The sequence below is a fragment of the Dunckerocampus dactyliophorus genome, chromosome 15, assembly GCF_027744805.1.
Source record: "Dunckerocampus dactyliophorus isolate RoL2022-P2 chromosome 15, RoL_Ddac_1.1, whole genome shotgun sequence".
NCBI lineage: Eukaryota > Metazoa > Chordata > Actinopteri > Syngnathiformes > Syngnathidae > Dunckerocampus > Dunckerocampus dactyliophorus.
In genome coordinates, this window is record NC_072833.1 from 7,536,847 (window position 1) to 7,561,653 (window position 24,807).

A 24,807-nucleotide genomic window follows, 5' to 3' on the forward strand; every position below is an offset into this window, starting at 1 on the left:
GATGTTATAACATCATTAAAAGTCAATCTGAGACTTAATTTAAATAATTACATAAATAATCAATTAGAAATGGCCAAATATGACCACAATATATCTCACTGTGCATTCTCATGTACCCTAAATGTTCAGCAAAACAAAGATGGGGTGAATAAAGCGTGCGACACAGTTGACAGCACGAAGTTATGCGCCATTTAACCGAATGTCTGTCAATCAGTCAGCATAGCGAGCAAGGAGGTTACATGTTGTGAGTCACCCTCTCCCTCACATTATAACGCTCCTTCGGGCAGGCAGAAGAGGGTTCAGCTTAGGTTGGTATACCGAGACTCTTTTAACAGGCTTACATGTGTGACAGCATCCCTTAACACTGTGGGAAAAAACGGCTGCCTGGATACACGCTCCCAAACGCAAAATGCACTATGAGCTCCACATTCTATTGCCAAGAAGATACACTGACTGGTCCCATCATTAGACACACCAGAACAATTCAACGAGATCCAATGCAATCCAAGCCAAGGACAATTCTTAGGCTCTGAACACAACTGCCTGTTGATGGAGGTAAAACAACTCTTTAGGAGTCCGTGTGTGTATAGAGACTAACATCAGGCAATGACACGCGCAAATAATTATTCTGTGCATGACAGAAGCCCTCAAGGTAACACATGGGTGTGAATGATAGAGGTTGTAAGTAATGCATGTTCAAGTATCAGGTCAATTAACCCCATCTTTAGAGAGCCCACCCCGCCATCCGTCGGCCCCCTAAGGCTGTTTCGCAGCGTCGCCACTTTTCACCGTGCAGTGACTTTGCTGTTACCATGGCAACTGACTTTTTTTTTTTTTTCACAGTGGCCAAGGAATTAAATGTCACTTCATCTGGCCCGTGATGGATAGACGGGCAAATAAAAACTTGCATATGAGTAATATAAATGTTTGCGCACACACACACACACACACACACATATAAGATACTCAATCTGGGTTCTTTTACACACCACCCCTACTTTTTCCACTCTGATTTGAAGTCTTTTAATATGACATTGCTCTGTATGCACACATTAGCTTGACAGGAACTAAATTATTGTATACAGTTAGATGAAGTCAGCAGCTTTCATCCCTCAGCTTTAAGTTGATCCCCAGTGTTTGTATGCCCCTAATGTAAAGCAGACCAGTCATACATTAATCCACTCATACACTTCCACAGAAACAGATGCCCTTTGATGCAACTCTTAACTTAATCAGGCATTTGAATGGTGCAACCAAAAAAAATTAAATAAATAAGCTAAAAGCATGACTTTGCTTGATAGACCCGCCCTATTCTTGGCCGACCAGTACGCATGGAACAGATGGTGGGACAGCTTCAGAAACACACACTATCCTTCCTACCCTAAACCGTGCCAGTGCTGAGCAGGGAGTTTGCATGTGTCGAACTAAATTTCCTGTAACTTTATCAAAGCGGTGATCTGACATTCACGCCCGGTTCATGCTGTTAGCGGCCAGCTGTGCAGCGGTGACGACCGCACACGCACGCTATCACAACTGTTTTTTTTTCGTTTTGGTGGGTTTCACAGATTAATAGACGGCACGCAAACGGATGTAATCTGCAAACACTATAGCAAAAATTCTTTTTCACTGGTTCCAAGTTACAACCTGAAGAGACTATGTTGAAGGTAGGGGTGTAACGATTCATCCACTACATCAATGCATCCATTTATATTCCTATGATACAACTACATCAATCTGTGTTCGACAAGTTGCCATTCCGGACGACATATATCGATCGATTTAGCTTTGTTTAAAAGGTAATCATCGACTGCATCGATACTAGGAAATAAAGCATTGGATTTAAGCACGGCAGGCTTTCTATGGATATGTGGGGTTTTTTTTAGCACTTTTAATGATAAAGACTGTAAACGTTACTCGATTCAGTCTGTCTGCGTTTGACGTCATCGCCACGCGCCAGCAGACAACAAATCGTAGCATGATGGATGGCAGAGGACAAGCAAGAAATAATTATAGTGTCTTTGGCTTTTGCGAAGAGGGAGATGTTCTAAATAAGTCGCTCGCTGTTTGTCGGATATGTAAAGGTCAAGTAAAATAATACGACAACACGACAAATCTTTCCAACCACCTACTAAGGCGGCATAGGACTTCACACAACGCTGACCGTCCAGGCATCGCAAGGTAACGGCAGCTCTTACTGGATTTACTGTACTTTTATGAAAATGTATTAAATATTGAAAATGTGAGCAGGAAAGGTTAACCTCCTGTTAATTCAACCTGAAGTGTTGGTTGTACTTTATTCAAATAAAATATGAATGCATTTGCCATTAATTATTGTTTACTTGTTTATTTATATCCATAATTAATTTATTACTGATTCCCTTACAAAAAAAACAACGTGAATCTAGGAAAGTTCACCTGCACTGTCCAGTAGGTATTTATTTTGGCTAAAACGTTACTGAATCAGTTAAAAGTTACGGAATCGTTTCGGATCATATTGTTCTAAATTAACCAATATTGTCCATGAATCGTATCGGCCACCACGAATCAGGACATGAATTGAATCGTTATTAAAAAGAATCGTTACACCCTTCGTATAATAGAATTTTCCATGTTAAATTTTCAGAATGAATTAGAAAGAATTATTTCACAAAAAAATGACTACATTATGAATTTAAAACAATAAAAATGCATCTTGGAGTGCCTACAAAGTGCTATAGAAATGTATTATTATTGCTAAGTTTATTTATTTACATTTTTGAAAAATGTTTAATTGATTCTGAAGGTACGTTGGATTTGGATTGAATTCTGTTTGCATTACATTGCATCTTCTGACCATTTTTGCGCTAAAATAAAAATAAAAAAATAATTAAATTAAATGACCAATTTTAAATGGAACATATTTTTCAAATAGAATAATTTGCGGTATCATCGATGTGTGGATTCTCATTATAGTAACAAACACTTATCAATAGTAGGTGGGTTAATGAATCAAAAACTTTGGACAAAATGTTGCACACAAACAAACAAAATCACAATAACCTGACCACAATGACTTCTATTGTTAACTAATGCCAAAATGTAACCTCATTTAATGACAACTGTTTGTTTGACCACGACTGATTAGCATTCAAACTAAACCGAATCAACCGAAAATGGTGAGAAAAATACCATAAGATACCGTACCATTTGTGAGCCAAAAGGTTGACATTGGAAAGTTTTTAATTATGAAAAAGGTTTTCAACCCTGGAGAGCGCTTCCACTATATTGCCTCAATGTGTGCCAGTGAGTCGTTATTAATCTATTTAGGAGCAAAGGATATGTTTAAAGATCCATTCCAAGCATCATCATTCTTCATTGTCAAGCTTCTTTGATTATCTATGTGAAAATGTGTCAGCTCTGACACTTAATGGCATTTGTCATGTCTAACACAGAATAATGAGCTTGGGGATGATTCAGCAGAGAGCCATTAAAAGGGGGGCGGGGTGGGCGGGTTGTGACTGCAGGGCTTCTCTGCATGCACCTTGTGTGAGCCAGTGGTGCCATCAAGTGGCTGCCTGGGATGGACCACTTTGTATCTCCAGACAGCACCTGCTCACCTCTGTCGTTGCCGCTGGCATACTGTAGAGGTTTGCTCTTGTCGATGCTGTTGAAGCTCTGGCTGCGGCGGTTCAGATTGGATGATCCCGGACTCCTGGAGGCCCCGCTGCCTGCAGCAGGTACCCTGGAGGGTCCTGGTAACCTGGAGGGACATGAGGGCTTTGGGTGAAACATAGTGTCTCCTGGTGCTACCTCTTTAAAGAAAGTGTGTGCCTAAAATGTGTTAAATAATAGTATGAATCTGTGCATTGAATTCAGATCATTCAAAATGCTTTGATAAATCTGGAGATGCTCTGTTAGTATGTTTGAGCTGAAGCTGCATGCGGTCCATTAGAAGTGTGGCCAACTGGATTTTAATTAGCCCACATAATATTTAAACATGAAACATTACGAAGAAAAGAGAAAGAGTTGAAATATTGAATTTTTGACGAATCTACAACCTTGTATCTGCGGTCTATGCAGGTACAGCATAATTGAATTTGACTTCTTTTCACCTTGCAGCAAAAGAGCAGACTTCAAACTGCATACGAGTCTTGAAATGGTGCAAAGTGATCAAGTAAAACCAGAGTTTTACATCATCGATCAGGATTTTGTTTGCTATGAAAGCATAAGTAAACAGTCAATGAAACATGACATCACCTTCTATAAAGGGTTAACTGCCTGAGGCCTCACCTGGCTTTGAAGGTAAATAGTTATTATCGTAATTATAACATTTGTCTTTGTTGTTAGCTCAATTTATAGATGAACTTTTTAAATGATATATTTTATATTTACATTCTCAGTTATAAGAAGGGTTAATTACACATGTTAGACATTTTTACACAGACAAATAAATCAACATTTTCCCTACTCGGATTTGAGGTTTTTGGATGACTTTAGGCCCAGTATGTAGTACACTTGTCGAAATGAAAAAATAACAGCACAGTCATGTACGTGAGGTTGGACTGAAAGAAAGGAAAGCAACGGAGCCAAGATGAACGGTTTTTAAAGCTGCTGTGTGTCACGAGTAAGCGGTTGCCTAGGGGGCGCTAACTTTCGAACATACTGCAAGCATTGTGTCCTGCCCTCTTCCAGCTTTGAACATGTAAACTACGACCCCTGTAACACACACACATGTGTATTAGTTATGTTTGTTGTCAACTAATGATGGCGATTTGACAAAGTTTAGTTACTAAAGCTAGCTATAATTGATTGTCTAGCCTATTGAAACAACAAAGTGACTGAACATAGTTGGTTGCTTCTCTGAGGCTGCTTTTGTGTGTGTGTGTGTACAACCTGTTAAACAACCTGTTCTGTTACACCAAAGCCGGTGACATGCAGCAGCTTCAAGGTGAGATATAAACACACGTAAACACACTGACTCCAAAGGGTTACTTAAAAGATACAAGAAAAGTCAATAATATCAAAGTGGCCCCCCCATAGCATTCTATAATTTGTCTCTATATGGCCCCGAGTGGAGAATGTTAGGACACCCGTCTTAGCCTCCTGCAAAAAACAAACAAACAAAAAAATCCAGACAGAAAATTGAAATAAAAAGGATCTCAACAACCCCAACACCGACACTACAGTAATAACAAAGGAAAAGGCTTTAATACAATGACAGATAATGAAATAAAAAAAATAATAAAAAACTAACTAGAAGGGGGGAAAACAAAGGCAAGGGTAGATGAAGGGAAGTGAGAGGGGAAAAGAAAGTAATGCAGACAAGGGAAAATGAGAGATAAACAGTGGGAAAATGAGCGAGAGATTGAGGCAATTTAGATGGAAATCAGAGGTAGTTCCTTTTATCATGGGATTCTTTCATCTCTCAAAATTCATGTTTGATTAATGCATCAGCAAAATGTGGCTTGGGGAGAGAAACACAAAGCAAACTGTGGACAGCAGTTTTGTGTTTCACGGTAGTCTTATGGAAGTGTGTAATGTTCAAAACAGTCTTGTTTTAGAAAAGTCACATGACTCAAAGGACAAAAGTATTTCGGTTGGCCATTGCACCTGCTCGGTGTCCCCTTTCCGGCCATGAAAGCTTCCACTCTCCTCATGGGAAACATTTAATGTGGTAATCATACTTGTAAATGGAGAATCAGCGCTCACTACCGCAGGGTTTTGGTTTGCGTGACTCTTGTTTTCCTGTGTGCAAGCAAATAGAGTGCTATCTCTGCAAGGCAGCAGTGCTGAGGCTAGTTGTCCATGCTGAGTGGCTAGATTAACCACCCAACAGGCTGCCGCTGGCTGCAGCATTGTTGCTGTCTCTCTGCAGCCGGAGAGGAAATATTCATCAGCATGGTGCCTCCTATTGTATCTTAGATTGACAGAGATGTGCAAAGGTCTCAGGTCAACAATAGGTTTGTTATTTTAGCTAGTAGTTTATTTGAATAGCATGCATAGAAACAAAAATCATAGAGCACTGTATTGTGGTTGTTTGTCCATCTGTTCGAGTTTGTAGGTTATATCCCGGGTTATGTTGGGCGTGGCTTTATCAAGATTCTCAACAAAATTTACTGGGTTCTTCCTTGGTCCGTGCACCACCCTTCTACATAATTTGCATAATCCCGCTAACTGTCTCGATCATACTATTTACTGCTGCGTAAAAGGCTGTTAAAACAACAAAGCTAGGATCCAGCAGGCTTTTGCACAATCCTGTACAAATACTCCACTTCCAGTTACACAGTCTTCCAGTCTTCATGACCTTAGTCCACATGAAAATTCATTTGTACAGTAGAATGCAGGGTGCATGCCAAAGCAACAGGGAGTGCCATGATAAAATGTAGTGCAATTTTTGTAAATTTCCAAAAATTGTGGCAAAAAACAGCAAATGGTAAATTCAAGAAAAGGGAAATTACTGCTGAACGTTACGTTACTAAACCCATCCATTTTCTATGCCGCTTCTCCTCATTAGGGTCGCGGAGGGTATGCTGGAGCCTATCCCAGCTGACACCCTGGACTGGTCGCCAGCCAATCGCAGGGCACATATATTCAAACAACCATTCACAATCACATTCATACCTATGGACAATTTAGAGTCGCCAATTAACCTAAAATGCATGTTTTTGGAATGTGGGAGGAAACCCGGAGAAAACCCACGCACGCATGGGGAGAACAAGCAAACAGAAATGCCCAACGGAGAACCCAGGTCTTCCCGATCTGTGTGGCCAACATGCTAACCACTAGACCACCGTGCGGCCTCACGTTACTAAGCCGATAAACCAAATTTAAAATGACTATTTTTATATACTGTATATTATATGAATATTAGCAAATTTAAAAGGAGCTAACAGAGTAAATTAGAACATTATACAGAGGAGACAAACCAAGCCAGCTGCCAAAAAGTATACTGGGAGTAGTAATAGTAGTAGTAATAATAGTACATTTAAAGTCAAAATTTGTTCATACCCTGGTCAAATTGTGAGTTGAAATATAAAAGAAAGTGACTGTAACATGTGTTGCACATATCAACAGAAAAAAGTTACATTTTGATGTGACATTTGAGGGTCAATCCAAAGGATCCTGGTAATTTCTAGCATAATTCAGAGCATTCTGATGAAAATGAGAACTTTGCCACTTTTTTCAACTAGCCTGTTCCGTTTCCATCTTAAAGGCAACCATTCACCAAATAAACAAATCACGTCAACTAACATTTTGACCAAGATTAACTGCATGTTATGTGGATGGAATAAATAATGAAAGCATCAGACAACTGGACCCTACTTTTTTTTTGTAAACAAGACACACCAAGAACAGTAATTTCAATATTTACCTTGTATTTTTCTTCTGTGAGGATCCTATTCCAGTATGGCCTGGAGGACTTGCATATCGCGCCGTGAGACTGAGAAGAAGAAAAGCAGAGTGTGGAGTGTTAACAGTGTTAAACCAGGAATGTGCCCAGTTTCTTAATCCAAGTCTTAATGCAATAATCTGATATAGAGGCAACATTCAGGCTGACAATGAAGGGAAAAACAGATAAGGGAGGAGGAGGAGGAAGCGTTTAATATTGCATGCCAGGAGGACATCTCCTTGATTTTTGCCATACACGTTATCGTCACATGCGTGTAATTATGACCACCATCATTCCTGAAATGTTAACAATCAATTTTGTGGTCGTATCTTTTGAGAAAAAAAATAAAATAACACCCACAAAAAACACAAACGCAGAGGAGAAGGAAATACCCGTGGCTGCTGTCAGAGTTTACGACACAACACTCACACAGTGAGTCATTCACGTCGATGGGAACCAGCACTGGCCACCACTCACGTTTGACAGGAAGTAGTAAAGCTAATGCAGAGCGCTTTATGAAGCAAGATGCTGCGTGGCTTTCATCGTCCTACGTACAATGTGGAAGTGAGGTAAAAACTGGTGAGGCGCTTGTTTACTCCAATGGCTAAATGCACTGTGTTTACTGGCTGACTCGCAAAGCATTTAAGTGGTTTTCTCATTCTTTCTTTCTCACATAAAGTGACTAATCTGATTGCCATGACTGGATAGGTAAGGTCTTTAGATACTTAGAGATAGGCATGGGCCAGTATGAGACTCTGACGGTATGATAACTTTTGGCCAGTGGTCACCAACCTTTTTGAAACCAAGATCCCTGGTCTCGGCCGTGAACCTGCACAAGAACTAACACCCTACATATATACAATATATGCTTTGTGTTATTGGTTGTTGGTTGAAATATTTTCAGCTATTTCTCATATCTGTATTTTTATAATTTTTGCTGTTTTAAAAAAAAATATTTTGTTTCTGCAGTGATGCAATGACAAATGAGCCACGGGCCGGAGATGGCCCCTGAGCCGCACTTTGGGCCCCCCTACACTCCTACTTCTGTGGCTCTTGGTCCGGGTTGGGGTCGGCTTCATGAGCAAACTATTTAGGAAATTATTTTTAAAGGTGCACGTCTGTGGAGTTATATTTGTGCCTTAACTTTGAGGTAGCAAAGGCAGACTTTGAGCCCTATTAACGTGCAATAATTACTGTTGTCTTTTTTATTGCAACTTTTTCATGTTGAGCACATAAATGAAGCCATATAAACAATGAACATTCGATATAATTCTATTATTAGATTTGAAATTCATTTAAGTCAGAAGAAGGAGGAAGTAACACTACGATTAAGATGTACTCTTGCTCTGGCAACTAGGAACAACCGGTTCTCTGTTGTCTGCATTAAGTGAATTAAATGTACTGTGCTACTGGGTGAAGCACTGCTGCCCTTGCGTATTTCCTGCATCTATGGTTAGTGTCCTTGCATGAAAATTGGCATAAAATGTACAATAAAAAAGGGCCTATCTGACAGTATAGCATGCTATAAATAGAAATAATCAGTTTCATTGTCATATTTCCCCCCAAAATGACAACTAAAAGTGCATAATCACTCACCAGTATCCTAAGTAATGTCCTTTTTGTGACACAAAGTGATGTATCAAGAGTCTGAGAGTGTGTGTGCAAAATTTCAATTCAATGCATAACTAATGTCCATTTCTCATTACCATATACAGGTATATCCATGCATACTCTGGAGGTAGAACAATTAACCTCCAATTCAAATGACCTTGTGATAAGCGCCGAGCCATTATGCACCGTTTCTAATTGACCTTGCAGGTTTTAAGGATGTAGTGACATTGCAAATGAGCTCCAGAGTTGACTGCAAATGCGAGGAGGTATCTCATTACAGTCATCAGCAGCTATACAATATGAAGCTAGTAAAAAATAAAAAATCTGAAGTATTACTGGATCATCTCCTCAGATCCAACTGAAAGACTTGGAAGATTTGTGGCGGGGATGTTTCAAAGATATCAACCAACTCATGCAGGAATTCTCTCCAAAGTCAGCAGCGGTGGTCGATTTGGATGAAAGTGCAGTCTACACTTGAAGGATGACCACAGACTCGAGCAGCATGTATCCAGCCAATATTTAAATTCTTTGAAATGATGAGACATCAGGCAACACAGGGTTAACTGGACTAATGAGACATTTAGAGCACATGCTCGACACTATAGGCTAAGAATCAAAGGGATGGGTTTTTAGACTAAAACACCCAGAAGTGAGCTGCAAAAGGGCTTTAGGATCTGGGAAGGAACCCACCAGATACGCTCCAGTGCTGATACTGTGCAATGACAACCTACAATGGTGAATTAAAGGTCCCATATTACAATATTTTCCAACAACTGTATCGTAAATGTACGCATCAGAGGTGTTGGCCCAAATCTAGCCTTGATGCTGGAATTTAGACAGTTTAAAATGCTTTTATTAAGCCCAACTGGGAACACATTATTTTGTGTGTTTGCAGCAGGTTTAATACTAAAAAGTTGCACCTGTTTCCGACTATTGTGCGTTTTATCCACTTTTTACATATACACTGTAACTTCCAATGTATTAGATGCTATATATCACATAGCAATGCTAGCATAGCTATGTGAGCTATTTGCTGAAATGATCAAACGTACAGGTCCCATGTCTGTAGCTGAGAGACAGATAGCTGGCAGAACTCCAGGCTTTATTTTAAGATGTGTAGCAAAGCCTGATTTTATTTGTTGTCCCTGAAGCCTGGACATATACAAGCCTCATCTAGTTAGGGGGGAGGCATGGGGCATATCATGTCCCTATCATGTTCCTTCTTGATGTGATAAAAAACGAAACTTCAAAACCAACTACTTGAGCACAGCTTCTTTCAAAAGTGGAGCAAAACGTGAGAGCTATGATAGATCGGTGATTTGTTGGTCAACAATATGCTCATTAAAAACTCAATTTGCGTAATAGAGGGCCTTTAAGATAGCTAACCATATCAAGTCTACCTTAGAAATCTTACATTTTTACTCACAATTTCTACCAATCATACAAAGCAAATGTCAAGGAGAGAAGTATCAGATTGTATCAGATTGTAACTACCAGGAAATTAAAACTAATAGTCATCCTAATCATATGACAAACCAACCAACCACCAGCAAAACAACCACTTCATGATAGCATTGATGCTATTAAGTCCTTATTTGGATTAACATAGATGGCCATTACTCGGACCCAACCAACACACATTGCAACTGTACCTCGGCGATGAGTCGGGCTTGGTGGCTCTCCCGTAGGGGGAGCGACTCTTCCTGTCACGAGACACAGCAGTGGGCAGGCGAGACGAGCGCCATACCAAGGGGTCACCTTGTCCACCCCTGGACATGTCGAGTTCAAAAGAGAGGGTTTTGTTGTTCCTAACCAGAGCCCGCTTTGGTGCCCTTTTGCCTTGAAGAGTGCACAAAAACTCTGCTGGCTCTGAGATGTCGCACTCCATCCAAAAGGGGGAGTCTCCCTCTGGATGTACACATATAACCCCACACATCCCATCCCTTGCCCCAGAGACACCAGTGAGGCGAGCAGGTGCTGTCTATAGAAAGCAGCTCCATAGTCCAACTGTAGATTTGCAGGATGCCTAACGTGTGAGAGCAAATGTGTGTAAATGTGCCAGACAGATAATTTGATCACTGAAAAGCCTTTAACATTTCTCATTTTCCTCATATATATTTTGCAGCTATTTAGAAATGCTAATTATCCACGGCTCGCAGCAGCTCAAAGGGATTCATCATCGAAAAAGAAAATAATTAGAAGATTTGGTGATTAGATTTAATCCAATTTCTGAAGAAGAAGAAGCCAAGCATGACATCTCAGAAGAAGACCATTATCTACATGTATTCATCAAATGAATTCCATACCCAAAATGCCACATTTTGGACAACAAAATGCATTAGCAGGAGGTAAAGTGCAGGCAAAAGGAACAGGTGGCGCTTTAAGGACTAACCATAAGGCCATTTTAGCCAGAAGAGTTTATTTGTAGAAAACGCATGTCAATAACAACGATGGCCAATGAGGACATTGGGAATTATATGTGTAGTGTGGCAAATAAGACCAAAAACAATAAATTATGTTTACGATATAAATCATAAAAGTCACCTCAGGTAAGGCGATAAAATGCTGGGTTTGCGTGGTACGGTAGGGTAAGGTTAATTTGTTTCGAACATGCTTAACAAGGTACATTAAGAAACATCCCTTGGTTACATTTGCACAATTCATCATGTCCAAAAATGAATGGGAAGAAGCAGAGCTGATTTAATCCTACCCCTTTTCCATATCTGTTACTGATAATTCATTCACACCATATCTTTTACATGATGACACAATATTTAATTTGCTTACATTTGATCATTTAAAGGCAGTTCACTTCCTGTGTCGCCATTGTGAATGAAAACCGAGTCCCCGGCGACGCATGCTATCGACTCATCTGCATCTAATGTTGGGCTCACGCACTTGTGATCATCTGGCTGATTCACGCTCGCTACCACACAGCCTTAATGATTACATTATTATTCTCAGGAATGGGAATGTTGGGGCGTTGTACAGTCTTGATAATTCACAACGAAGCGTCACTTTCCTTTACCCAAACCTCACTGTTTGCATAGATGCACTATCGTTCTCCACCTGTTCTAAGGGTGGGATAGGGAGGTTGGGAATGTCAGGCAGCTGCGCCCTACTAACTTCTTCCCCACATATAGAATGTAAAACACAGGACTCAGCACGGAACCAGCATCACACTGCTAAATGGAGTAAGGCTAAAAGCCCTGGACAGTATCTAGTCACTGTCATTTGTCTCATTGCAAAGATTTCATTGCACACAGACTATGCCGTGGGCTCACTACACACAGAGTCAAGAAAGAAGGCAGCGTAGTAACTTGATCTAATGCCAGGGAATGCTGCTCATGTATGGCATGTTAGGCCTTTAGATGCTCCTCTGCAAACTGTCTATTTACATCACTGGGCTAACAGCTTGCTTTGCTTCGGTTGCTTTTAACTGTTAGCTGCTCAACATGGACACTGTTGGGTGCCTGTCTTGATGTTACACCAGCCTTTTTGAATTGAAAAACTACAGCAGGCCTCAACTCTCAGGGTGATTCCACTCAAGTGTCGCTAAAGGCTGGTTATTTTCAGGAAAATCAAATAATATATGTTGTTCTTACTGTTCTGTAGACCCAGTTGTTCTCAGTTATTTTCTGTCATGCCCCCACTGGGGGACATAAATGTTTTCATGCCCCCCCATTTTAAATACTATTGAGAAACTGATAATATTTGTTTATTTATCTGTACTGTACAGACTGAACTCAAAACTGAAACCAGCGAAATGAAACAAAATGGAGAGCAGTGACGCATACAAGCGTATTCAACAGCCAAACTGCATGCTGAGTATGAGAAAGTCAGACAGCCCCCTCGACAGTTCACCACGCCTCCCCCCAGGGTGCTCCGTCCCACTATTTGAGAAGCACCGACTTAAATAAAGAGTGGCATGATGGCATTATCTACAGGGGGAAAATACTTCCGCAGAAGGCTCACTAGTCAATTCACTCAACATTTTACAGCAGGAAGATGCTTTGACAAGATGTGATGTTGTGTAACTGTATGCTTTGAAAGTACACACACTTAATTGATTCAAAATGTGTTCAATAACTGGGAGAGGCATATTATAGGGTTTACGGTGACATTTTTTATGAGTGTGGCCGTTATTTGCGGTTTTTCAGCAACCATTTTTATTATAGCATATCTTGGCAAGGATCAATACTATAGAAATAAAACTTGAATATACTTTTGAGCAGCCGGTGTGTATCCATATATATATTTGCAATCCAGTAAAAATGACTCATCACGCGTCCATTATTGTCATTATTGTGCCTTGCCAAACTCAAACGTAGACGTGGTGGACATGGTCTGGGGTTGTGAGACTGCTGCTGACACTGGAGAACTGTGGTTCATTGAGGGAAACATGACTTCCAACATGTATTGTAACATTGAGAAGCAGAGTATGATCCGCTCTCTCGGGGAACTGGGCCACATGGCAGTTTTCTAACATGATGATGAGCCCAAACACACCTCCAAGATGACAAAGCTCAGTAAGGTGAAGGTGATTGAGTGGTCAAGTATGTCTCCAGGCCTGAACCCAATCGGTAAATCTCAACAGACACTATGTTTCCATAGTTATGCTTCAGTAAGGACTTAAAATAATGACTGGACGATGGAAACAAGGTGCATTGAGTTCTGGCTCAAGCCACACAAGCTATTAAAGTGTACCTGGACTGCATCTCTTGCGACTTGAGGCTGCTGGCAGATGTTGCCGTGCTGCTGGTCTGCTGGCTGAGCTCCACCAGCGACTGGTAGTACTGCTGCTGTTGCTGCTGCTGCTGCTTGTAGCGGGACAGGATGAAAAAGAGACCGAGTATGCTCTTTAGGTTGCCATTCCTGATCTCTGCAGAAGCAAACACCAAAAAGAAGGGTGATAAGTCCACGCAGTCTGAAAGTTTGCGGGCACAATATAAAACCAGATTTTCTTCTATCGAACTGCAACAGTTGATTTCGATGTGTGCAAGTACATCAACAAGTTTCAGCAACGCTTCTGCTTAGTATTAAATCAGTTTTTCCACTTCATAGTCAGCTAGTACTTGGAATTATCTGCTACTTAAGCAGAGAAGTTCAACCAAAACAGATGTTCTCACATGAGCCAGTGTGACTTATCCTGTTTATTTACAACTGAAGCTCTGCATGTAAATAATATATGACAAGGAACTATATCAACATTTCTGCTTTTGCATGAAGACAAACCAATTATGTGCAGACAGAAATGGTGGCGCCTTACTCAAAGAGCCCAGAAGGAGACTAGCATTTCTCCAACAACTAGTACTCCGTCCACAGTAGGACTCAAACCGAGACTGTTCGATTACAAAGCCCAAATTCTTACCGACTGAGCAACTGCACCAGAACGTCCTTAGGAAGCATACTGTAATGAATGCTTAATTTTTGAAAAGGGGATTTTTTTACCCTTTTCTGCGGAAAAAACAAGCACACTAACATCCACTTAATCTAAAGACAAGTCTGTTTAATGATACCGAGTGATAAGCAGATTTTGTAAACTTGTTGACACTGGAAAGGACTGCCTTGACAGGAGATTGTCAGCAGCACACAGCTTTTTCATTAAGCATGAGTCGGAGGCTGCCTTGGTGCAATGAAGAAAATTAAGTGTTTCTGCTTGGCCCGCGTTCAATGAAAATGTGCTTCTGAGGGGCCTTTAAAGTGGTTGACGTGCTTCCATTCAGTCTTTCTGCTTCTCATGATTTGGAGAGGTTATTTGGTGGGTTACAAAAGACTTTGAGGCATAGATTCAAGTACAGCCGGGTAATACAATGTAGAAGACAAATACTGCTCCAGCACCATAAATTCTACCTTTACCTACTTCATCAAGCTTATGGCTTCAATCCCCAGACAATACATGCCAGGCCAGGGTCTCTCATGCGTCTAGCTCTCTTTTATAGCACTCATGTCTTTCCTTTTGTGTCCTTGTTCTTGCTACTTTACTAGATAAACTAGACACAGTGTACTCTCCTGGTCATTCAATGTTGGAGTGTATTAAAAAATATGTGGCAGGTTTTTGATACGAGCAGGTCAAATAAAAAGGGGGTGTTTTCCTGAGATCTCTACTGCAGGGACCCTGAAATGTACAGACGGTAAGGTCTTGCAGGGTGTCAAGACTTTGTCCATTGAGGGCTGCATATAGAAACACATTTTGTGCATTGAAGATGCTAAAACAAATCCAATGTAGGTCAACATATGCTAGTAATATCTAACAAGGTAGTGTAATATCTAATATTAATATCTACTAATCCACTGCATTCATAATCAATTTGAGTTTTGGAATATGCCACGGGCTAATAAAAAAATGAGCTGCGTACCAAAAATGAACCCTGGGCCACACTTTGGACTCTCCTGATGCATGCGTTTCATGTGCTTTATATGAGCTTTTCAAGTGTAGGCTTATTTTGCTGATCTTTGTTGTCTTATTGTTATATTTCTATATTGTTAAATTGTTCACAAATTTGTTGATTTTTTTTTTCCCAAGTAAAAAGTATCAGTACATTACTTGTCATAATAAATAGGCTGCTTATCTGCTCTTAGGAACATAGACTGCACCAATATTGTCATTATATGTCATGTTTTATTAAATTACATGTACAATAATACTAAAGAAATGCAGCTTAAATCCTAAAGCAAAAGGAAGATGTGCAGAATGAAGCAAATAATAGAAGCCGTTGCTGTTAGGTAACCCAATAGCCCATTTATTTACAGTCCCACTTTGAAATTCCAGGCCTGCAGTGACTCACTTTGCTGTTTTTAGTAAGCTCCTGCTATCGGAGGTGGGCTGAACTGGATTTAGAGCCGTTCAGTGTGTCAAACTCCTGCACTATTTCTGCTGCAGGGGAGGTCAAGGACATGCTTGCGCCTTTCATGGAACAGTGCACGTGAGCACAACAGCAGCTGAAGACACTTTCAGCATGTGCACTTTAATGTGATTCTACAAGTATTTGTGTGTTAACAAATGATATTACAATTCATGTATGGCAGATCTAGAGAGAGACAGGCTGCTGGTTTCAGGGTAGTGAGTTTAGGCTCATGTGGGACATTTCCTTATTAAATGCTGGGAATGATGGAAGACGCATATGGTTGGACAACTGCAGAATGCTGTCTTTTTTGTCCAAAACAAAATGCAATAAACATACATAAAAACGTCCCACGGGGGCATGACAGATGTGGATGATAAATCCATGGAAAGAAATTAAGCGTTTCAAAGTAAGTATAAGTAATATTCATTACATCTCACCGGCATGGAGCATTTTCAGGATTGTACTACTTTTTTGATACTGCGAAGAAATGGCTGGTGATTAAGCCACACACATTTTCCACATCTAGAAATCAGAATGATAGTACACAGAATTCCACAATGCATCTGACTGCGTCATTGGTCCAGGTCTTACCTTCTGCTGAGAGCCCTTGTACATTCACTCCTCTGGCATCCAGGAAACTGAGGCATGCATCCACATTCTCAATCTGTAAGAAAAAAAAAAAAGAGGGCAATCAGCTCAAAAGTCAGCTGCAGCGAGACTGTTACAATACTTTATATTCAATGAGCTGAAATGTCTTGAGGGTGGAGGGCTTTAGGGGGACGGCGATGGCCGGCGTTATTAGCCATAAAGCACATCATTGTGTGGTTAATAGACCGATCCCCACATGACCCTGCGGTCCGCCTGCGTGACATACTGACCGCAGTGTATCGCTGCCTACACAAGCCGTGGTGCAAGAATACATTGGCAACAAGCGACAAGCATCTATTTGTGAATAAAATGCATATGCACACACCCACAAGGAAACATTAACAAATGAATGTGCCTTCTGCAAAGGCCTACTCACATTCATTTGCATTATTATGTGACAAACTTTTGCATTCCTTGACAGCAACAAACAGGCGGCTTCATTAGCATGTGGCTCCACTGCCAGCACCCCTCAGGAGGTCCTTTATGACGAGGTCAGAGGTGACAGTGCAGCGTGCCAAGGCCACACAAAGGGCAGGCAAGGGTGCTTCAGCCAGACGTCCAGCGTGCTGATTCATGCCCTTCATGCCGTGGTTAATAGATGCTAAATGAGAACAATGCAGTCCTGTATGCCTGAGAATGAGCCATTTGGGTTACTGAACAGAACATCGGTCTAGTAATGTGTATTTCTGCAACCTCAGCAACCGTGAGCATTAAAAGAGCCAATTGGGCCCGTTGACGCTAAATTAAAACCCACTTGAAGGTACAGCAACAAATACCTAAAAACTCAACTCAACTTGTGAAATCAATAAACTACAAACAGAGACAGGCTGACTTTTATTTCCATTCTTAACAACGCAAAACACACAATTATTTCAAAATGAACACAAATCAACTATAATATTACATGGCAACCGCCCAACCCCAACACAGAGCTTTGAAAGGATCATGATGGTGTCAGATATCGACAGTGTCAGTATCGGAGCGATACTATCCAAATGAGATCTATATTCTTGGTTCTGTTCAATGTATTTTGTTACAAATATCTGTGTGTTTGTTTTTTGTGATGTTCAGATTGCCCTGTGTTTTATTGTGACTATAGTCATAAGCAACAAATTAAAGAAAAAAAAAATCGCCAAATCACAGAAGGATCATGAAACATTTCAAGGTAAAAGTATCGGAATTAACATCGGTGTATCGGATCTATACCAAAATTTGCAGTATCGCCCAACCCTAGTAACTCGACAGACACAACAAAAACAGGCTGCTGCTTGTTGCCGAATCCTGTCTTAGCTGTTTGCTGCAGTTGATCTGCAGATGAAATGAATATGGTCATTATTAATATAAAAATAATGGAATGAAATATTATTTTTATGGCTATACAAGCACCCAGATGACTTACTTTGGCTTTTCTATTAATAACGTCTGCATCTGCGTGACACAACTTCAAAACACAACTTCAGCACATGTTGCACACATTTGCAAACATGCGCGTTCGTTGTGTGCTTTACCATGCCACATGCCACAAGTGCACGCTACAGCTCAGCAAAATGTATTGGCGGTCATTTTTTATTATAGTTTAAAACATTTATGGTGGCAAAAGGCTCACAGGGCACTTTGCATCTGTTCAGCAGGCTGCAAGTGGGTGTTTAATCGTTCATTAACACAAGGAAGGGGTGAAACTCATATAAACACAAAATAGCACATGTGTTCCACGGGGAAATCCACCGACTCCAACGACAAATCTTGAGGCTTTCATTTAGTTTTTAGCCTGCTCGAACACTCAAATGACGTAGAAAAGCTTAATGATGATTGAAGGTGTGGATGACGGCTGGGGCATTAATGTCCCACAAGGGACGAGGCGAGGTGTAACTACTCATTTGGTGGGTGCTTGTAAAAGCCTCTCAAGTAACTGATATCATTTATTTTTCCCAATGTAAGCTGGCATCAAACATGAGCCTCTGTAAGCAAAAGGCATTTTCATGAGGTACTCAATATTTTCTAACAGCAGGAAAAAAGGAGTGACAAAGGGGCACAAACTGCAGTGTAGGAAGGAAACTAGATGGTGCTTCATTAATGTTCAGTGATAATTGGCTTCCCCATGTAAATCAAAGTATCACACATAGGAGCTGAGTGGAGAACAGCTGGGAGACATGATGTTGGCTGGATTAGAAACCACATTGTGTGGTGCAACCTGTCATCTCCATTGCTGATGAGCAAGCAGACAAGGTGCAGAACACTTAATGAATGCACATATAATTGTAAGAACATGCTACGGTATTGGAAGTCAAGGCTTTGGATCTGAATGCAAGGGCAAAAAAAGCTTACAGGTGAGAAGCGGTGCTTAGCTCAGTAGAGCAAGGGTCTCCAGGGTATGGGGATGGAGAGGTGCAAAATCTCATGCAAGCAAGAATTTAAGTTCTTATTTGAATTTGCACCCTCTTGGCTCCATGAAGGTCAAACAGTAACAACTCGAACAACCAACAACGCAACTCTAATCTGCGTTTAAGTGACGTGTAGATAGTGGTTAAAATTCAAGATACTGCTTGACCAGCTTACATTCTAAGAGGTAAAGTACTTTCGTATTATTAAGAAAGGAGCCAGGTCCTTTTGTTAGCAAAAGACCAAAACCCCTGATTAATATGAGCTGGTGAAATGTTAGGCCTGGAGAGAACCTTGTTTGCCAAATGGAGAGTCATTGGAGTTTGAGCATCTGCTTTGACTTTGATGGTCCCATTTTACACTACTTTTCAACAATTGAGCTGCAGTACTAACATTGGTCACATTTTAAGAGGCTATCAGGCTAGGTTAGCCTATTCGCTGAAGAAAAACAAAATGATAAAACTTACAGCTGCCATGTCAGCAGCTGACCGCAGGCTTTATTTTAAGATATGTAGCAAAGCCTGAAGTGGTGGGTGCAGAAACGGAGCAGGCACATCTAGCTCGGAGCGGGTCAGAGGGGGTATCATGTTCAATGAAGAACGCATTTTTTTGCCTTTCGACGTCTTGAAAACGTCAAAAGCGACCAGCAGTGGAGCCAATGAGTGAGGGAGATGATAGGTTTTTCTCACATTAGGTGCCCATAAAAAGGCTTTAGGGACACTTATTGCTGTTATAACGTCACAGAGTCCCTTTTGCATACTATGGGACATATAAAGCTAAAGATGCTTACACAATAGATTGCTTACACCCAACACACAATAATTGAAAGTGCTACCAGAACAATCTGCAAACTTCCATGGCTCTTTCCCAACAAGTCAGTCTTAGTAAGACTCGCAAATATCTGCGAGATCATGTTGGTACTCTTGAAAGGAATCAAGTGACTGACAATGGCTAGAATCGGATAGGGTTATTCCTAAAATGAAGCTGTCAAATAAAAATAAGCCAGAACATCTTATGGGACAGAATACAAGCTCCTAAAAGGACTGGAAAACCACGCATAAGCAGTTTACGACTCAGGGGCATATCTTATTAAATGCTGTACCCACTGGAAAACAGATTCTTAAAACTCCTTAGTCAGTGCATGACTATGGGAGACTGCTGCTCAACAAAAATCAGCTGGATCAAATAATTCTTGCATCACTCTACCAAAGTTAGGATTTTTCCATCCAGGATGTTGACAGGATGAATGCATGCCTTTTGTTGCTATTAATGCCTCTTGACACTTGAAAGCCAATTAGCGGGGCCCATCTTTCTCGCTAAAGTGACACATTACTGAGGCTGCTTTTCATAGCCGCAATATGCTTTATTAATCAGAGATGTTGTGTTGATTTGAAATAAGAGAACATTCACAAGCCATATTTCACTGACGTTTGCCAAGTTGTCGCCTGAAGGATTATTTTTCTTTTGTAAAAAAAAAAAAAAAAGATGGCTACTTCACAACACTAAAACTTTTTTCCTCAGATCAGGCCTCTTCTGACACTTCAATCTTGTCTTATAAATCAATCCATACTGTCGTATAAGTCATAAAAGCTGTCGCCCGGAAAAGGGTAGAGTGCCATCTCTGGGTCAAGGATGAGATCCTGCCTCAAGTGGAGGAGTTTAAGTACCTCAAGGTCTTGGAAGGATGGAACGCGAGATTGACAGGTGGATTGGTGTGCGTCTGCAGTCATGTGGACTCTGCATCGATCTGCTGTGTTGAAGACGGACCTGAGTTGAAAGGAAAAGCTCTCAATTTACCGCTCGAGCTACTGTATGTTCCTACCCTCACCTATGGTCATGAGCTTTGGGTAGTGACCGTAAGGACAAGATCGCGGGTACAAGCGGCCGAAATGAGCTTTCTCCGTAGGGTGGCTGGACTGACCCTCAGAGATAAGGTGAGAAGCTCTGTCATCCAGGAGAAACTCGGGAGTAGAACCGCTGCTCCTCCGCACTGAGAGGAGCCACCTGGTCAGGATGCCTCCCGGGCACTTCCCTGGGGAGGTGTTCAGGGCACATCTGACCGGAAGGAGACCTTGGGGAAGACACAGGACACTTTGGAGAAACTATGTCTCTCATCTGACCTGGGAATGCCTCGGGATCTGCCGGGAGGAGCTGGACGAAGTCACCAGGGAGAGGGAAGTCTGGGCTTCCATGCTAAGGCTGCTGCTCCCACGACCCGACCTCTCCAAGATGGATGGAGAAGCTGTGGCAGTCCTGCTTTAGCGATATACTTTTTTTACTTACAATTATTTCCGGTTTTCAAGGCATGTAGATGTCTCTGCCATGCAGTATGTATTGGCTTCTGTCCAAATATTGTCTTGTAGGTTAAAATTTGGAGATCTGCATCTGCAACACAGACTCGCATGTGTGTCCACATGAGTGCAGCGGTCAAACATCTACAAGTATTAATCTCTTTCAAACCTTTTGACTGATGTGGTATCAAAGGGATCAGTGCCATGTGATATAAGCATATGTTGTTGTTTTATCAGACTCCCTTGTAAAGTTTGTAAAGTAACTGCAGCATCAATAACATCACGTAGAACAATGAGAACAGCAGAGTACAGAGACCAAACAATACTACCGTCTTGACCCAGATATATTGTATGTGTACGTTGTATATAGGTACAGGTGATTGCACAACTTTGCTTGTACCGCTGTATAAGTGACAATAAAGTCCCATTCCATTCCATTCCATCCATATAAGAATGTATTTTTTCTATAGAAAAAGTCTAAAAATACATATTACAATTAAGTCACCTTTTCTTCCTGTCACTCACACACCCGTGACCTGCAGAGATGCAGCTGCAACACAGAGACCCGCTCCAAAAAAAAAGTGTCTCAAAGATTGGACAAGTTAGCAAAAAACAGAGTAGGAGTTATGACGGCAATTTTAAGATAACGGTGATCAATAAAGCAGGGTTATCAAACAAATGTTGAGCGGCTAAGGAATATGTTTTTATTGCAATCCATTAGTTGTTTCACATGATTAAAAAAAAAGGTTAAAATTGTCTTTTCTTGACTTACTGAAATATTTTTTCCAAAACAGGGTCTTATATTTGTGCCACTATGGTCATTTGAATCAGGACCAAATTGTATACCTTTACAGATACCTACCTCCTTCATATGGATGTATTTTATCATGATAACTATAAATCCTGTATGAACACCTTTACAGCTGCACTAAAATTGAATGAGGTCTTCCTTAGACCAATACAATCTCTTTGGTGGAGGTAACAAACACCTATTTTCCACTGTTGCAAACAGTCTTAATGCAGGTTTAGTTTGCAGCAGGTGAAGCCTGACTCTACACAAGTTTCATTTTCCATTGCCCTGGGGAACCGTGTCATTACATCACAGGGGTTACTCACCTCAGAAAATAACAGACTATAAGTCCAGACTATAAGTCGCATCAGTCAAAAAATGCATCATGGGGAGGAAAAACAAACATAAGTCGCACTGGACTATACTGTAAATCACATTTACTGTATTGAGAACAACAAGATGAATAGCTGGTATGTTACAAGCTGGTATGTTAAGGCATCACATTAACAGTTATTCAGCTACATAATAGCATAAAAAACATACCTGGGAGGTGAATAGGTTAAATTAAAATAATAGGCCAGCAAGTCCAACAAGCAAGTTAGCAGTAAGCAAGTTCACCAAGTTCCCAATCCCATTCCACATCAATGAATCCAATGAATTATTCATCCTTGGTGTCGCTTCTGAACAACTCCATCAGCATTTTGTTTGTGTGCAGTCTTTCTCAGATGTCTTTAAGTTAATTGTTCAGTTATTTTTTTCAGGTGTAGCCACAGGAGCAGCATATAGATTCAAGATTCAAGATTCAAGAGAGTTTTATTGTCGTCACAAGCCGGCATAATATATGAATCGCACCTGACCTAGCTGCAGAATCAGCCAAACTATAAAAAAAAGTGCGACTTATAGTCCGGAAAATACAGTACTCCAAACCAGCTCTGAGCCAGCCAAGGTGGAAAGGGGGTAAAAGAAACATCAGTTCATTGCATTATAAGTGTAAAGGCATCACAACCACTTAGCACAAGGGTCCTGCAGCCCAATGGTGAATGTCTACTTCATTCCACTTCCAAGGTCACAAGCCTCTATGGGTTTAGCATGAAAAATAGACAAGACCGTTAACGGATCACATTAGCAATTTTGTCAGACCCGACAAAGCCACTTGCGAGAAGTGTTTTAACAAACCGGATAGCACTTAAAGGCTACGACATTACACGCACTATACTGCAAATGTGTAATTGATTCCGCCTCCCAAGGGTCAGTGAGATCATGTATAAGTAATCTTTTATTTCCTCTGCTGTTAAACGTGAGTGACACCTGTTATTTTCAGAGCTACTGCATGTCCTCTGAAATGTCTCTGTAACACCTGCTGTTTTGCAAAGTTAAAAACAACATTTCTCCAATATCAACTTGTAGCCATTGAGCCATGAGAGAGTCAAGTGAAGAGAAATAAAAATGCATTGTGATTATCAGCCAACCGAAGACTAAATAATAAAAAAGGGGCTTTTGTTTGATTTTATTGAGCATCACCCTAAAGTCTAATCTTGGCTTTCATGCCAGTTATTGGCTTGAATGGTAAGTATGCTATAAAACATTTGAAAGAAGATGAGGAGGTGTTTTATTAATACAGACACACACGGAGAACATTAGTTGCAGAATAAATGAGCTGAGGACATTAAGTATGGCTTGATGGCTTCTACGCTCACACAGGCCAGCGGGGGCCTGCCTCCTGTCTTCTTCTCAAGCACATACTCTTACAGGGTTGTTCTGGGTAGGTAAACATGATGGATGGCATTAGTGTTGACAGCCAACAGATTTGGTTGCCAGTACTGTCTGGGTCTGGCTCCCAAAAGGGTCTTGCAGGGTTAAGCTGCTGGCTTTTAAAACAACTGTTTGAATAACTCTCTGACCAAGAATGATGCAAGCAGAAAAATACCCACAAAGGGTTATCACCTTTTGATTGACATGCAACTGACTATTGTGGCATTTGAAGGGTATATTAAAAAGCACTGCAATTATTTGGAACTTTTGCATGCAAGAAGGCGTGTCATACTTTGACTCAAATGCTGTCTGTCTCGATAAATATTGATAGTATCGGATATGTCTTAAACCTCAGTGCCAATCATTTGCTGTAGGAAAAGATGACTCCCAAAATATTCCAACAATTGTAAAAGCCAGCCTATTTTGTCCCCTCAATTATGATGTGTTGTGTACTCACTGACTGATTCGGCGACTGACGTGCGCATGTGGCGACGTGCGTCACTTCACGCAACCGAGCAGCCTCGACTGCATTTTTGGGAGTGAGTGCGAAGACACAAAGTTAGCCACAGTGGTGACCTTTGACTTGCAGAGTACACAGCACACATTTGTGGCCGTCATTGAAAAAAGGCAAACGACAAGCATCTTTTGTTTCCAAGTCTGTGAGTAATGAATGAGAATGACGCTTGGTGAGACGAAAGCGGTGTCACTTCACAGGGTTTACTGTGGTGTGGTGGAGAAGTGCATCAGGGTGGGCCGGTTGTGAGTAAGCTACCTGCCATAGGAGAGGATAGATAGCGGACTTAAAGAGACAAAAGCATGACAATACAGAATGACAACAAATGCAAATATTTCACAACTGTCGCTCATTTCTCATTTTACAGCATGTCGAGCATGTCATAATCAGACAGTCTCCTGAGTAGAATGTGATGGCTTCATTTGGGATTCTGTGTCAGGAACATTAGCGGCAAAGGAAGCGATGGGATAGTATTACTCCTACATTGCAACACTCGCTGCAAGTTTATACTGGATGCATGCGAGGGAGGCTACAGCTGTTGCACTGCAGTCAAACTGCAGCAGATCAAAAAGGTGGGCCATCCTTCATTGCGCCAGAGTTAAACA

General features: G+C 41.0%; 1 protein-coding gene across 14 annotated transcripts in view; it reads right to left on the minus strand.

The window, feature by feature from the left end:
- nav3 (neuron navigator 3) overlaps positions 1-24,807 on the minus strand; it is a 307,018-nt gene that overhangs the window by 64,192 nt on the left and 218,019 nt on the right. For all 14 annotated transcript variants that reach the window (XM_054753819.1, XM_054753817.1, XM_054753825.1 and 11 more), the window contains 4 exons: positions 16,420-16,492; positions 13,688-13,862; positions 7,352-7,420; positions 3,597-3,739 (listed from right to left, as the gene is read on the minus strand). In XM_054753819.1, the coding sequence (XP_054609794.1) occupies positions 3,597-3,739; positions 7,352-7,420; positions 13,688-13,862; positions 16,420-16,492 (460 nt within the window). The remainder of the gene's footprint in view (positions 1-3,596; positions 3,740-7,351; positions 7,421-13,687; positions 13,863-16,419; positions 16,493-24,807) is intronic.